This window comes from Hyposmocoma kahamanoa, unplaced genomic scaffold, assembly GCF_003589595.1.
Source record: "Hyposmocoma kahamanoa isolate Upper Pololo Valley unplaced genomic scaffold, ASM358959v1 64, whole genome shotgun sequence".
In the NCBI taxonomy this organism is placed as follows: Eukaryota; Metazoa; Arthropoda; class Insecta; order Lepidoptera; family Cosmopterigidae; genus Hyposmocoma; species Hyposmocoma kahamanoa.
In genome coordinates, this window is record NW_020653852.1 from 14,630,308 (window position 1) to 14,648,029 (window position 17,722).

At 35.3% G+C, this 17,722-nt stretch overlaps 1 protein-coding gene across 5 annotated transcripts in view; it reads right to left on the bottom strand.

Moving 5' to 3' along the window:
* The window catches only part of LOC113231159 (Down syndrome cell adhesion molecule-like protein Dscam2), a 134,151-nt gene that overhangs the window by 103,242 nt on the left and 13,187 nt on the right, over positions 1-17,722 (bottom strand). For all 5 annotated transcript variants that reach the window (XM_026465360.1, XM_026465359.1, XM_026465358.1 and 2 more), the window contains exons 2-5: positions 14,109-14,307; positions 7,116-7,271; positions 4,089-4,220; positions 3,324-3,459 (exon numbers count right to left, since the gene is read on the bottom strand). In XM_026465360.1, the coding sequence (XP_026321145.1) occupies positions 3,324-3,459; positions 4,089-4,220; positions 7,116-7,271; positions 14,109-14,283 (599 nt within the window). In that variant the 5' untranslated portion in view covers positions 14,284-14,307. The remainder of the gene's footprint in view (positions 1-3,323; positions 3,460-4,088; positions 4,221-7,115; positions 7,272-14,108; positions 14,308-17,722) is intronic.

Below are 17,722 nucleotides of genomic sequence, written 5' to 3' on the forward strand. Positions count from 1 at the left end.
TTCGCGCGCCTAAAGTAAGTGAAATTCACTTACTTGCCGCTGCTACACTTTAGAACGCGCTCGACCGTTATCGTAGATAAACACCAGTCAAAAACGCGAAAAATGCATAATTGTGCCATTATAAACTGCAAAAGCACCATAACTGTGGGTAAACGGGTAAACAGGGACGTTTCCATCCATGGGCAAGTGATTTTGTAATCAGAAGATGCATAATTTATTTTAAAAACAATTATTTTGGTTTTGTATGAATTTCGAGAAAACAAATATGCAACCTAGTGTATGCCTCATGATTTGTAATACATTGCAGCTTTTACTTGGTGCGATATATTTGTGATCCTTTGTTCATATGGCATGAATCGAATATGACTGATACGAATGAATCGATAAGATATTCTATTACAAAAAGACAGTTATATAATAAGTTTATATTATTTCAAGGAGAATAATTTTAATATTTCAAGTTGATTAATAATTAAAGTTAAATTATTAAGTAATCAAAATTTATAAAAACAACTTTTAATAAAGGACAACTATCTTGTTTTGGTATTTTTCTACTCTATTGATATTTCACGACTACTTGTAATCAACGAATACTTGAATCGATTAATTGAATGGAATACGTGTATTCCGTTCAATCAATTGATTTAGCGCGGAAGGGGTTTCCCGTCATGATGGATACATATGTAAAAAGTGGTACGCTCGGTTTTCATACAAATTGCTGTACTTGCGGCGTCTATCTAGATATATATGTCTGTGGTTCTCGCGATTGTTACATACACATAGGTAATGAAACTATTTTTGTTTTCGGATCTAAATCCCGTATTGGATGCTAATAAGCAATAATGTGTGAACCAACATGATCATAATTTTGCGAAAATGGTATTGAAAGACATTTTCGTTAATTTTGGTAGCCCCTTTTAAAATTTGCTTATTACATTAAAACTTTTGCAGTTGTGCTTGTTGATGTTGGAGAATAATAGTAACAAATCACAACAACTCATCGTTTCTAAGGCGACAACAGCAAACGTTTTCATTTTGGAAATAAATTTTAGAACAAATTATTAAAAACAACCAAATAATCTTTAGGTGCCATTTTCGCAAAACTATGATCATGTGGGTGACACATTATTGCTTGTCAGCATCTATTTATTTTTTTTCCCATGGTCAAAGCTGAGTCAGTCAGCCAGTGTTCAATTTCGCAAGAGCAACTAATTCTTCTTACGAATCTGTATAACGAATGAGTAGTAGTGTGTAAACGTTTCAAGTTGTTTACCTAGTAAAAAAAAAGAAAACACATTTTTCAAGTTTTCTGAAATAGTCCATATCCGAAGTTCCTGTAGCAAATCCAAGCAAAATCTCAAGTGCTGTGAAAGCATAACATGAAATCCTTGTAAAATTTAGATAAAAATCCAAATCCGTAGTTATCTACATGAGTGCACCATAAAACGCCATTCGATCGTTCGAATATGAATTTTGGTAAGCGTATAAGAGTATGAGCTTTATATTCGTGGAACTTTTTAAATGGATCAGTGTTGGATGGCGATTACACGTCGTTCGCGTAATGTTGGAGTACCCAGAGAGCCTCGGCCGCCGTAGAAACACACTCGTAACAGTACACACTTACTTTTTATAAACTTGTTAGGAGTTCTAGGCCTCGCGGAGGGCACGTTACGAGATGGGCAGTGGGTTAAAATCCAATCAACCTGCCCTGGTTATAACCGATCTTTTACCCAAAATCGTGGGTAGAAATGGCGAATATCGATATTCGCCGTAAAAAAAATTCTCACTGTTGTCGCTTTGGCGCACTTAGATATAAACTGGTCCCTGTGATATTTCGGGCTGTCTTTCTCGGATTCCGAACTGATACGAATCGGAGGTAATGCGCAAATGCTGTAAAGGATGCACACTTATGACAGTCGATTCAACTTCATACGATCTAACGATTTTTTGTATCGATTTATTTCAACGTGAGTTCAAGCGAATCGATTCAATAGAAAGGCAAATCGAATTGTCTACATCAGAAAGCGATGAATGTTTTGCAATAATATTATTCAGTTTGAACAAAACTCAATTTACAACACACATTTAATTGTAAATAGGTTTTGCCCTTTACTTTGGGCGTTAATAACTTTTAATCCGATTTAAACCCGGCCATTAACAAAGCGCCAGCTTAAAACCTTGGCGTTTCAGAATTGGACGTGTGTCGGCTGAAACGATGATGATGATGATGAATTACTTTTCTAGTATAACATTTTTTCAGTATTGTATTGTCTTGAAATGCCCTTTACGTCCTTTTAAATATTTATTTGTGTCGTTTGCAAGGTTTTGAGTCTAAGTCTAGTCTGCAGTTTTTAATACACATTGTTTGACATGAAAATAACCTATTATGACCTTCGATGTAGCTTTCTAGATCGTGTCTGTTGAATATCTTTGAGTTTTATTTATTTAAGCACTAATACACAGTTAACAGTAATAGCACAGTCGGCCGGGTTCAGGGACTCCGGTTCAAGAACCGAGGAACAATACGTGCCGTATCGGGCAGGAACGCTTTTTGCATTTGTGCTGGAAACGACACGCCACAGAAATCCAACCGTCTCAAGTTGCTATTATTATTAAATTTCCCGCATTTGGCGCGAATTACTATAAATTAATCTAATAAATATTTAAGTTAAAAAAAACTTAAAAGAACTTGCTTGAAATATTCATAATCTAGGAATCTGTATTCTATTCGATTTTGTGAAACTTCTTAGCTAATTACAATATATAGCAATCTAAGTTCACTTTTAAGATTACTTATACTGCGATGGGGCTTGAAAAGCGTCCCCGGGCTCTTTCTGTGCTAGCGTTTGTTTGCTCAGTATAGAGCTTGTGAAACCTTTTAGCTGTATACTTGTCATATAGCAGGTTAAAATGGGTTTTAAAATGCACTTTGAAACAGATTGGGATCTGTGAGATTTGCGTTTAATCTTACTAAATGCTAACATTTATCTAATGAAGTCTTTAGAAGAAATATAGACCCAGTAACCAATTAATAAGCCACAGGTTACAGATTTTTTATGAATATGAAGATAGGAAGAAAATTTCAAGAAGAATAGACGACTAACACTCTTCATTTATTTGATTTTTATTCTTATTACGTAAATCCGTCTTTAGCTTTAGCTACTGTCAACAGTATTACGTGAGGCCCAGCCCACGCGTAAGTGCACGGAACTTTTACGCCATGCCCGGCTTTCACGCACCATAGTCAGGGCGCCAAATATCTTACATCCTCCTATAGCAGTGCTACGAATATGCTCAGCTATTGCTACTATAAGTAGTATTACCTGTATGTTGGTACGGGCCATGCGTGAGCGGCGCACGGTAACTTTACATCTTGTCCAACCTGCACGCGCCGTGCTCGCGGCTCCACCGCCACGCGTGGCCGCACGCCACCTTTTGGCTCGGTCACTATTATGTGACCTGTGAGAAGAACGCGCTTTAATTTATAAGCCCACTTGGTTGATTAAATCATTAAGCAAACAGGTATTTCATTGGCTTGAAGAACAACTAACTAACTAACGTTAATCTTTGCTTAAACCCAAAAACAAAGATTGACAACAAGCGTATACAGAAATTCGTAAGATTAGTTGGGAGAGCGGTTAGCCTCTGTCTGGCAAACAACCGGTGGTTAGAATCCAGCCGGATCGAAGGCAATTTTCTTTGTGTTTGTTCGACCTTTTGTATCAATAATAACACCAATGTAGTGGAGTATTTTCACGACAAATATATGAATATCTGCGTAGTAAAAACATTGTGATGTTCAATCATATAATTTATTGCAACACACGTTAAATATACTTCGGTCCACAATTTGTGCCACCTTGTATTTTCAGTATAAAATGCCATAAGCTTAAAAATAATATTTGATTGGTCAAAAACTATTAATACAATTTGGGAGCTGATATATCTACTAAACGTCATATCCTGGGAATACTTAACAATATTTTTATATTCAAGTATTTTAAAAATAAAAACGCAAGATGGCTCCAATTATGGGTCCGGGAGTGTAATTTAAAAAACAACGTGTATAAAATAGAAATGAAACTTACCAAAGTATTGGCTAGAATATACATTGCCGGTGACACGGTCTTTGACTCGACATCGAAACCGGCTGTGTGCGTCGTTCGCTCTCACAGTCATTATGTACAGGGAACCGTCATCCAGACGCTGATACTTTGACCCTGCAAACGAAAGATATTTTAAACGTCGGTTGTCAATTAGTAAATTCGTGTTACTGACTGTACTGCGAATGGTTGAGCGGTTAACAAAGTGTCGGCGTTGAATGGGGAGGTCTTGAATTTACGTTTGTTTCATGGGGTTGGGGTAGAGCAGTGTTAATTTCGTTGTTCTGGTGTCATTGTGTGGAATATAATTGGGTTCAACAAAATTAAATATAAAAGTGTCAATAATTTGATACAACTGTTTAAATTAATGATAACTTTGTGTAGCATTATCTTATTTATTCAACTGCGTCGGTGGCCGAACGGTTGCCATGCTGGACTGCCACGCAGCGGTCCCGACTCGATTCCCGGGCCGGGAGAAATATTTATGTGGGCTATTTGTGGTTGTCTACGTGTGTGTCCATGGCACCTGAGACACAGGGTTTCCCTAGTGCGGGGCTATGAATGTGTGCATTATTATTATTATTACGATATTACTTTACATGCTATGTTTGTTTATGTAATAATTGGTGTGCAGTATTTCCCAAAACTTAGTCATGTTTTGGTACTGCATGAAGTAAATAATTTACGTTCTTATAAAGCGTAGCTTTGAAAACTTAATTAAGCACAATACATTTCAAGTTTGGAGACTAGTATGATAAAGCATAGTGACTTATTTATAAGGATCTTTGACAGACTATAATTTTATGCGAAATAAAGCGTTTCAGGATACAAAAATAAATTCTATTCTTGTGCTGGTTTGGAAAAATCTTTTTTTAATCGATTAACTCACTAATTCATTATATATCTGAAATTGATACACGACCGATAGGTTTAAATAGACCGCGCCGGACAATTTTCTTTTTTTGCAATTTTTGTCCAATTTATAAGACAAAAATACGCGAGTAAATAATGTTGAAGAAGAGCTCTGGGCTACATGGTCGTGCATTTTTTTCGCGAATGAGATATGTGATGAAAAATGTAATTGCTTCGTATCCTTCTTGATAAGTGTTTTGATGAGAAAATTTTGTGAGAAATTTCCCTTCGGCAAAGCGGCGGGAAGACTTCCCGAGCGATGTTATTTCTTTGATATTTTCGTTTAACCAAAAGGGAACACATTTCGTCGTTGAAGAAAATTAATATTTGCCAAGTGTGGAATTCGCATCGATATAAAATATAAATAACGGTCATTACACATATGAGTTAGGCGTAAAAATTTAGCACGTGAATGTAATTTGAGAATATCTACATGACTGGTACATATTTAATCGATCAAAGCTATAACCCGCTTTCTCATACATTATTTTATTTTTATTTATTTATGATATAGCTACAGAAATTTACAGAATACAAACTGTGAAATTATTTAAAGTTAACATGCATAGCAATAGGGGTAAATTTGTATCCTATGACAAATACTGTACAAGACTGCACGGGATTTGCGAAGTAAATAAATGTACCTACATACAAATTAAGAGACTATTGCACTAAAAAACAATAGGAAGAAATCAAGTTACACGTGCATATAAAGAAATAAGATTTTTAAATATTTAACATATTCTACTTGGCCTTACAACTTATTAATTTTTTTTAACGCACACACTCACAGGGACATCCTGTGTCGAGGGTGCCATGTACAGACACAACCACAAATTACACCCAAACTCACGAGACAAATGAATATAGGCCATACAAATATTTTTCCCGGCCCGGGAATTGAACCTGGGATCTCTACGTAGCAGATCAGGATGGAAACCGTAATACGAAGGCAGTATAATGACTATGGGAGAATATGTCCAAATCCTTACAAAAGTCATTATGAGCTCTAAACATGCGGAAAAGACGATCATTTTAAGAGACTTTGTTAGTGGTATATGGCAGAGAAAAAGTTATTCGGGTACATTTATTGCCAAACTCAAACAAGGCGTGGCTAAAGAGCTCACTTGAGTCCATTTCAGAGTTGACAAAAGTAAACAGGGTGAAATAGTCCAGTATCACACGTATGCCCAATAACACGAAAACTCATATCGATGCCTTACTTTCTCAAACTTGTATCTTAAAAAGAGCAATCACTCAGGAGATAGGCGCTTTGTCGTCGAGTTGCGGATACCAGCCCGTTGCACCAAGTACCAAGTACCAAGGTTTCAGGAGATGGCAAAACTTTCTATTAATTTTAAATTTCTTAACAAGGGTGTTAATTTGGATACATTACTTTAAGAATAGATAAAAGTCAGTGTGTGAATATGAAGGAAACGTGATGTAAAATCAGCCTGCAAAATTTGTATATACAATCCATTTTTTGCATTTCAGTAACTTTGTGCTTTAAGATACGAGTTTGAGAAAGTAAGGCTAACTTACATTGACTTACATTTATATGGACGACGGGTGTAATACAAAAACCACGAAAAAAATGTCCCAAGTCAACCTATTTAAACGCAGTGACATGTAAAGGAATATGAATAAGCATTGACTTACAAATAAATGGACGACGGGTCTAATACAAAAACCACGAAAAAAATGTCCCAAGTCAACCTATTCGAAATTTAAATTGTAATGTCATCGCAGTATCGCGCTGTCAGTCGAACAAATGAAGACTAAAGCGGAGTTTGGCGCTCTGTATACGATTTTAGCGCCTTACAAGTGCGGACACTTTTTAGCGCGGACCCGACGTCCATATAATTGTAAGTCAATGTGAATAAGCTAAAACGTTCAATTTAAATTGTAATGTCATCGCAGTACTGTCTAATTTTGCTTGCTTCGCTGTCAGTCGAACAAACGAAGACTAAAGCGTGAATGACGCTCTGTATACGATTTTAACGCCCTATAAGTTCGGACACTTTTTAGCGCCGACCCGACGTCCATATAATTGTAAGTCAATGCCAACTTATGTATATTTCAAAACGTCCATTATCTTACCTAAATAATTAAACACACTGACGTCCTCATCCGTCAGCCAATCAGTGCTGTCGATTCTGTCCAAGCAGTGCACTGGCACTATGCACCGCAGTATCGCCGCGTTGCCAGATATTACATATTCGTCTGGCACGTGGACATCCCACGGGATGTTTAAAGCTGCGAACAAAGATTCGAAACTAAAAATCACAAATAGAACAAGAATTCAATTTAGTAGGTAAAAAGATTTCTCAATTTCTCTCTTCACCACTGCGGTTGTTGCTTGCCGTTGACCGACATTGTCAATGATAAACATGAACAGTCTCTCACATAAATAATATATCAAAATAATAATTATCTGAAACTAACAGCCTCTCACATAATATTCAACTAAATACATTGACCTACAAACTAAATGCCATTTTTTTTTACTTTTATTTTATTTTAATGTGAGTGCGCATTATATATGAAGAGGCACCTTTATATATGAAGAGGCTGTACGGTGGCACCTTTGCCTATTCAAATAAATACTCGTAGATGAAAACTTAAAACAAAAAGAAAGTTTCGAAATAGCCAATGTGAAGAAATGACGATTTCCTGCAAAAGAATGTCAGAAAATGAAACCATTGAAGAAAATATAAACGCCTGTCCCGATATAATTAAAATAAAAGTTTCATGTATTGTATACATATTTCATTGGTCATCGTTTATGCAGAGGGTTTATGAAAATAAAAGCCCATACTTATGCAATACAAACATAAGTATACACACAGGAAAGGTCAAATAGGGAAATCGATTTGAGATCCGAATCTGCCAGACGAAAGGGTACTTTTGTTTATACGAAAATAATTTATCGGCCGAGTACATTTGTATAAATGGTAATGCTCGTGTACATACCTATACAAAGTGAGTTAATGATAAAATCAAATGTGAAACCCATGAATAAAAGTTGTTTTGTTGTGTATTGTTAAAATATAAATTCTTCTCTACATTTTCATGAAAATGCGATTTCAAAATACGTAACTATTCTGAAGTAAAATAGGAAAAATATATCTCATTGTAAAAGAAACAAGAAACGACCACGTCTTGACTTAGGAATAGGCGAAACTAAATGTTACCTAAAAGTTCTCGACCTGTTTTGGTAGTTTGGCCTTGAGCTAGGAAAGATTTACGACGTCTCCAAGGATCATGTGGACTTACATTATTGTTGGTTTCTGCAATTATGTAGCCTTATTTTGGATGTTGGTTTTGACCGTTCTTTTCAACGGAAAGTGTCGAAAAATTAGAATGAAAGTTTCAACTTATGTAAGATTATACCCTCTTGATCATAGATATCAATAATAATTGGTCTGTGACAGATACTAATTAGTCTATAGTAATTAAATGAATGAACGAAATATTCTGTTGGACATTAAATAATTACAATGACAACACAGAAAAGAAAAGTATGTATCACAGAATAAGTTAATGTACAACAGGCGGCCTTATTGTTAAGTAGCTACTATTTCTTCCAGGCAACCTTAGGATAGAAATTTAGTTGGAAGGAGGGTGCAACTAAAAATAACTTCCAATGGAAGTTGTTCATATAAATACTAATAACATTATATAGGTAACAATATAATAACGAAGTTTATGTTATGTACTTTTCTGGAAAATAAAATAAGTAATAAATAGTATTATAATAAATATATAAACATAGGAAAATTACAACACTGTGCAATAAGGGAATACATGAAGGGACTGGAGAGAAAAAATGGCTAATCTAGCCTTCTTCCTTGTTATTTAAAATTAAATGGCACCAATATTCTTGAGACGATGCAAAGAACGCTATTTCGAACGTAGTTAGACGGTTTGCGGTGAAAACTTGTTTCTAAATGAGAAATTAACAAGTTGTGTGAAATTTACATGACCTAATCTTAGACAGACTCATCTATTTATAAGACTTTTTCTTCTTTTTCAGTATCATAGAAATGAGTATTAGGCAAAGTAGTATTTTTAGGTACCACTTTAGATGTTAAATTGCAATGGGGTCTTCGCCTAGTTAAGTTGGCGAAACGCCTCAACTCTTACGTTTAGAAACCCTATAATGGCTTACTTTAGTTAGAAAATTCCATATTTTCTTACTTTGATGACATAAGGCAGTTTGCTTTTGGATAATGCTGTCATGCAGAAAAATACCATTAGTGCAATTTGCAAACTGGGCCCCAATGTCTTCGAAAGATTGGTTTAAACAAATTGACATTCTAACCCTGACGTCACTGTACTTTTGTGAAAATGTAGAATAGTAATTTTTAGTCTGATTAATACCATCATCGTTATCAGCATCAACTCATTTATGCCTCCCACTGTTGGGCACGGGTTTCCTCCTAGGCGAAGTTTAGGCCATTGTCCGTCACGCAGGTCCTATGCGAGTTATGAACCTGCAGATTTTATCACAATGTTTACCTTTACCGAAAAGCTTATGGTAAATTTCCAATTACATTACGCACATACTTTCTAAAAAACTTAGAGGACCAAGCCCGGATGCGAAGCCACGACCCTTAAGTAATACAAGGAATCAAAATAAATTGGTTGTTCTTGGTAAATTTCTTCACGAATTAATTTAAGGGGCAATGTTAACACTTTTGTTCATTTCATATAAAGATTCCTGTTCATTCAAAATTTGCTATTTACGAGATTTGAAATTAAAGGGGAAACTATGACTTTACACAAAAGGTGACAAATATTTATTTATTTATTTATTTATTTATTGCATTGTCACACTTATTAATAATTTACGTACAGTGGTTTGTAAGTGTACATGTGACACCCTGTAAGGGCACAGCAGAGTAGAGAGGGCACTCACTTATTAGTAGGTAAATATAATGGTTTACAATCATACATATGTCATCATATAGAGGTACAATCATATTATTTATGATGACTTATTCAATATGGTAAACACCATATTAAATAAATCATCACATATCATACACAGATAAATTGATTAAAAAGAAGGATGTCATCAAAATACTTATTTTTAATTAATTTTGATCATTGAAAAATTCTTGAATGTTATAATAACTTTTATTTATAAGGAAGTCTTTTTAATATTTAGAGAAAATCTTAAATTCCTTAATTTCTTTTATGTGGATTGGTATGTGATTGTAGTTCTAGTTAACAAACTAATTTTAATTTAGAAAATTGTACTTTCAATTGATGTAGGTTTCTATTGTAGTAAGTAAGTAAATAAAGTAGGATGGTTTCTTACAAATTTGCACGACTCAAGTATGTATATACTTGTTAAGGTTAATATGCTTAATTTTTGAAAAATAAGTCTGCATGATTCTCTCTGTTCTATATTTGTCAATATCCTGATACACTCCTTTTGTAATATAAATACATCGTTAACATTGGCAGAATTTCCCCACATAATAATAATAATATATTTGGTAGTGATCCATTTAGTTTTAACTTTAACGTTTTTTCTATTTATAATATATAAAATAAATATTATGAGTGATAAATTTAGACAAATATCTATTTACAAAGAGTAACCCTTAAAGTTTGTTATCCACTTTTCTCACGAGAGAAACCTATCTCTGGAACGAGTATTGTGTAAACAATTTGACGATTCCAAGTATAATTTGCTTACTTATTAAATAGAGATATGATTTTTATAACTATTTACAATCATATGTGAAAGAAAAAACTAAATGCAAAAGGCTACGAAATTATAAGTGGTTCCAGAAGATGGCCGCCGATGTCCAGGTAAAAGTCGCAGAAGGACAATTTTTTATGGGTGTCTCAGGAGGCCTGGCAAGATAATTGGGCGAAATATTACAATTGTAACGTTTATTGATCGAAAGTAGGACACCAAAGGTTAAATAATTAAAAGAAAACAAGTTCAAAAGATAAAATGAACATATAGCATTGAAGCATGGGAGTAATTCTCCAAGGAACATATTTACATTCACTTATTTACTGGTAAATGATATATATATAATAGATGTAAATGTGAATTATCTGGAGAGCTTGGGGAGTAATCAATTATTGAGGTTAGGATATATCATACATCAGGGTAAAATGTCTTTAGTATTTCTATGCATATATTATTAAGTACAAATGCGGTCGCTGGATTTACGACTAGAAAATTAATAAATAAGGTTCGGTATTATACTCGTTTTGATCACATTTTGTTATTCGTATTATTACAGCATAATAAAACAAGTACGGTAACTCCTTACAACGTAGTAGCGCGGCTTGTATGTGAGCGACCTCGCTGCACGCCGTGTACGGACGCACACATTCGCATTATAAAGAAAGGCGCCTGAGACGACCAGCACTACGCAATGCGAATGCACCGCGAGATTATGCGAATGTGTTTTTTTTAAGTGGCGTGACGGACAAGTCTTGCGTCTGATGGTAAGTTACACACCTGTCCATAGCAGTTGCAGTGCCATTCCGAGCTTTAAATCGCAAAGAGCTGAGGGGCAATGCTACTGCGTCCATCACCCTGAGACATAAGTTGACAAGTCCCAAGTGCCTGTAATTTCACCAGCCCCGTCCAAGGAAGTACTGCCAGCTTACCTATTTCTGCCACCAAGCAGTAATGTGAGCATTATTGCGTTCTGGTTTTGAAGGGCAAGGATGCTAGTGAAATTACAGGTACAAGAGACTTGTCAGCTTATGTCTCAGCGTGATGGGCGCAGTGGCAGTGCCCTTTTAGATTGTTGCAATTTAAAGCGCTGGGAGTGCTATGAACGCGTGTCTCGCTTAAAACGAGGCTCACAACTTGTTTATCCCGTCACTGGTATCATTAAAAAAAGGAACCTTATTAAAGAAGCGTATACCCTTAGTCCCTTAAAAGAATCTGTGACTTTATGAAGACGACTGTTAAGACAAGCTAGTTTATTTTGTTATCTGTCACATTTTTTACAAAAGAGTTACTATTCTTCATAACATAAATAATATTTTCATAAACGACTGTGACGCTAGCGTTACACTTGTGTAAGAAGGTTAATTTCTTTAAACTGTCTAGATCCGTTTAATTGTTCAAATAACTAATCTCAGTACAGAGTACTTAAAAAATCGACCTGATAAGTACGTGGAATTACATCTATTTACCAAGTTTTATTGAAATCAGATACAGAAAATTGCGCGAAACCGCATTCATTTCCTAGTTTGTGGCAAACCTCAGAAGTGGAATATTTTCTTCAAATTGAAATGGGACCATGCTTAAGGTACTCTCTTTCCAACAAAAAAGAATCATCAAAATCGGTTCACAATATCTCGTAACATGGTGTATGTTACGAAAAAAAGAAATTAAAACAGTCGAATTGAGAACATCCTCCTTTCTTTGAAGTCGGTATAAAATTTGGCTGACACTACTTTATTGACTATAATGAATACTTATTCTTGTATACTTACTTATATGATATACTTATATTTAGGGGAAATTCTGGAGAGTAGACGGTCGCCCTGGGAAAACGATGTCATGACAGTCTAAGGATACCGTTGCCATAACTATAAAAGTGAAGGTGAAATTTCCTCCTACAAGGACTGAAATGGATTATTGTGCTGGCTTAATGTACTACAGGATCGAAGTAAGTATGCAAATAAAATAGATGAGTTGATTATTGTATACATAGTTTATATACTATCATGACGATATCTATGGAATCCATTAAGTTTTTAAAGAATGTTGGTTTGCCGCACAGAACAATAAATACAGTAGAAGTGTTTAGTGAGCGCGACACACGTACCAACAGTACGCAGAGTTCCTCATATTTGAGCTCAGGCCATCATTTTCGCTTTGTACGTTATAGTCGTGTCAATTACCTCGTGCAAAACCTCGATAATCTTGGAAAAATGTCTTAATTTGCTAAATTGGAGTGCAAAAATGATAGTCGCACTCGTAATGTGTCTCCATAGTGGTGTTTCATGTCATCGTTAAGTCTTATTTTATTTAATTTTAATAAATTTTCCATTTTCTGTTTTTAATATTAAATATGGTCGACTATTAAATATACGAAATTAAATATGGTCGACTTTTTTTAACCATGTTAGGTAATAGGCGGTAATCGTTCGTCATCTTTCACCTATTGCCGCTAGATGGCAGCGCATTGAATGAAATGTCAATCCAAAATGGAAATATCGTGACTTGCAATAACAGGTGTTGAACTATCAACGATTTACCAACTGGGTAAAGTTTAAATTATATTAACAGTCCAGAGCTTTTTACATCTTTTTAAATTAGAAACTACGGCCAATTATTATAAGGATTTCATAATGTTTAACAATATGATAGTGTGAGTTTTAGCAGCAGCGGTTCTGATAGTAATCGAGGTTAGGCCCTTCCATTGCTTTTTTCTTTCGTGGTTTGCCTTTTTTATTATAAGTAAAGAGCGTATCGATACTTCGTATGAACATTACGCCAACTTTGTTTTGTGGTCATTTTCTGTTATTTTTGTAAACAACCATATTTATTCACGTATATTATGCCTTCGAATTTCGAAACAAAATTCGAAAAAAGGAACAAAAAAACGAATTTTGTGAAAAAAAGAAGCAGAACAGGTTTAAAAATTAAGTTAGGGCAAATAGTATTCATTGGAGGTATCGGTATGTCCGATTCCTGATCGACTTGTTGTATACCAAAAGATGTTTATATACAGGACGTCACACGACAATGGGACATGGCATGAAAATCGAAAGGGTGTTGCAAGTATGTTACTGATACGGAATTAATCCTTATAATTGATTTTATGGATCGTTATGATTTTAACACAGAATTTTTTTGACATTCGGTCGGTTCTATTCCCAACAGAGACAATCAACAAAATAAAAATAAAATATTTGAAGAATAAGTAATAGCTTTGTAATATTGTACTAAAGCAAAGATGAATATGAAATGCGGTTCACAGAAAGCCCTATACGCAAACGCCCGCGTCGCTATGACGTGTTATTTCTAAAACCGTGGAATACGTACGCGCTGTTTGTGGGTTGCATTGTGCGATCTTTTAAATAAACATTACTTACCTGCATGTACATGTATGCTCCTCGATAGTACAACGAAACCACTGCTTAATCTCAAACGACATCTGTACGTGGTGGAGTGTACGTCGTGTCTGTACCGCTCAGCTGGGAATGGCATCAGCTCCAGGGAGCCATTGGCGAGGACACGTCGCAGCCCAGCCAATGGTACCACTGGCATGTTGTCTAGAAGTAGCCAGTCCAGCTGTTGGGAAAGAAAAGGTGTTTCAAAAACTATAACACTCTACAGGTTAGTTAAAGAGTTTTAAAAATTTTTAATTAAATAATAGCTATTAATAACTTAGTAAGTATATTGCGGTCTTTACAGGTCCTTGAGTCTTGGAAAGACATCGAATGTTGGTTTGAAAAAGCAAATATAGTCCACTTTATGTCCGGCAAATTAGTTTCACCCGAAAATGACTTCCTTTCACTCGAGAGTGATTTGATTGCATATTTCAGACATTCATTAAAGGAGATCAAACAAAAATCAAACAACATTAGATGATCAAAGTTGGTAAACATCTTACCAAATAGCTGTGCGATCTTAACCAAATTCAGAGTACTTGGGTACATGATCTTTTGCGACTTGTAAATATTAGGAGATGTCTAATAGGTTCCTCGAAGTTAAGGTATCACCATCAATCCATTTATGCGTCCCACTACTGAGGGGTTGAAATTCCAAAAAAGTCAGAAGTGCGAACCCAGATTCGACCCCACGGCCTCTGTTTGAGAGGTGGTAGGTCAAACCATTGGTAGCCTAATAGTTTTTAAAGATGAAACTTAAACACAATTAAAACAGTTTTACAACGTCATAAATAAGATGAGAAACAAAATGTCCCAAAAGACCAAGAGAAGCGGCGAATTTTACTTATAACTTTTCATGGAAAAAAGGGCTATGTTGTCGGCGTTGCGGTCTTTGTGGCAGTTAATACGGCGCGTGGGCTGATATTTATAATGCTTTAGGGAATGTTCGCGTAGTCCCGAATTTAGCTCCCCGGTGTGTCTTTTCTCCGTTTTTCCAACAGTTTATTTAGAAGCAAACATTTGCTTGCTCCGAGGAGATGGACTACATCGGCAATAGCAAAATATTTTCTCTTATACCTTCAAATATTTGCATACTTCGCGCGTCTACATTGAGTGGGTAAAGAATTTTCTGAAGGTAAAGAGTGTTGATAGGAATCTCGGCTTCCTTTTGATGTTTGTATAAAATACTTGAAATAGATGTATAACTGCCTGGTGCCGAACGGTTACCATGCCGGTCTGCCATGCAGAGGTCCCGGATTCAATTCAAGGGCCGAGGGAAATATTTTTATGGCCTACATTTATTTCTCTCGTGAGTTTGGGTGTAATTTGTGGTTGTCTACGTGTGTCCATGGCACCCGCGACACATGGTTTCACTAGTGCGAGGTTATGTGAGTGTGCGTCATTCATTTATAAAATGTATCAAATAACACTTCATAATATTAAAATTATGTTAAATTAAATAGGAATTAATATATTTGAAAAATGATATCAATTCATATTCCGTGGAAATGAAGCTAGTTTTTCGGATCGGAATCGTGTATATAAATCTCTCTTCACGGATCCCACCACTATGCGTTCTGTGGATCCCGCAGTCACGGCTGACTGAGATGGTAAAGTCATCAACCAGTTATGTCTAATATTAATGCAAATCCTCCCTATTTTGCATAATAGTTACAAAAGTTATTTAATTAAATACCTTATTTTCAATTTATCAAAAAACATTTCCATTTACGCTATTATATACCATTTGCAAAATATTTTATATCAACATTATAATTTCTGTACTATATTTAATTTATTCATAAAAGGAATATAAAATACACTCGGACACTGAATATGTAAAAGAAAATAAGCCTCCAAGATCCAAAAAATCTTCTCGTTGAAAAAAATTCGGCAATGGCGACAATTGTAACTGTCAAAAAAGACAAATTAAGGCAAAATATACGACAAGGTAGGCAAACTACATTTTCAATATTTATTTTATAGGCTTATAGGAGAGATGATTGGAAGATTCTCCACCGGCAAGAGTATAACTCTTAAGTTTCATGATGATTTTATTGAATATCACAATGTTTTTGTTATTATAATACTGATTTTTATTTTGTGAAAATGCTCCCCATAGTTTGTGTAGTTTGTCATCAAATTCTTAAACTAACTTGTTCTGTATCTCAGTTGTAAGAGCGATGAGTGGTTTGGCGAAAAAGTCAAAGCCTGCCGGTTTGAAGGAATTTTTCTTCATTTATTTTTATTTATATTATTTATTGAACACGAAAACACAAATCACATTTAGTAAAACGGAAAACACAGACAAACTATAGATACTGCTTATTTTTATAAGAAATTTCTTCCTGCAGGTCAAAATATAGGACACAATAATTACAATAACGGGTATGCGTGCACAACAGAAGGAAATCAAATTATTCAATAAAATAATGGTAAAAAAATAGCAAAAATGTTAAATTACTACAGAATAAATACTTAGATAAGTACATGTTTCATATTATAATATCTATAAAATGGATGGAACAGAGGATAAATAGTGCTCATTGACTCTCATTTTAAAGATAGCTAAGTATTTATCAAACACAGTAATGGGAAGTGCGTCCCAAAGTCTGACCGCATGAACAGTAAAGGAGTGAGAATGATGGAAAAGATAACTGGGATCTAACGAAACAGGGACAAGGCTCTTTGTAAGTGTTCGAACTTTGTATCAATACATTTTTAATATAGGAATGAAACTATTTTTCCGGAATTAAATCGCGTATATTTGTTTTTTCAAACAAAAACGTTTCGGCCCCTTTGCAGGTCCCATGGTAAACAAAATTCCAATCGATTACGTCACCAGTATAATGCAAATCCATACGACAGGTATTTGTTGCCGATGGTTTACGGTGGGAATTGCGATGTACAAATTTGCATTTTTCTGCACCATTTAACTGCGTCCGCTTCGGCCTATGTCCCCGAATGCCGTCAAATATTTCACCTTACCACCATTTTGCAGATAGAAAAATGAAACCTCAGCTGATCCAGATATTTATGGAGCAGGGTTGTTGCGAATATCAGCATCCACATCAGCATCAGCATCCGCATTAATCGATGCTGATATTTCATTGCGGGTGTTTGAGTCGTGACCTGACCTAAAAGGCACGCCGGAATAATTTCTGGAAGGTTTGTAAATTAACAAACCTTCCAGAAACAGTCTGTAAGCCGAAAATGGAGCTCAGCTGTTGTCCTTAAAATATAATTTTGATAAAATTCCACAACGATTAAGCTAGGTAGATTGATTGTTTTCATGAAGATTGATTCTTTTGTTAATATACGTCACGAAATCATTGAAATAATAATTTATTACAATACCAAAGAAAATAGAAAGCTTTTTCATGTAAATAGGGTAGAGAGTAGAGTAAGGATGTGTATTTTCAACTGCTTCTGTGGCCGAACGGTTACCATATCGGACTGCCATGCCGAGGTCCCAGGTTCAATTCTCGGGCCGGGAGAAATATTTGTATGGCCTACATTTACTTCTCTCGTAAGTTTTGGTGTAATTTGTGGTTGTCTATGTGTGTGTCCATGGCACCCGCGACACAGGGTCTCCC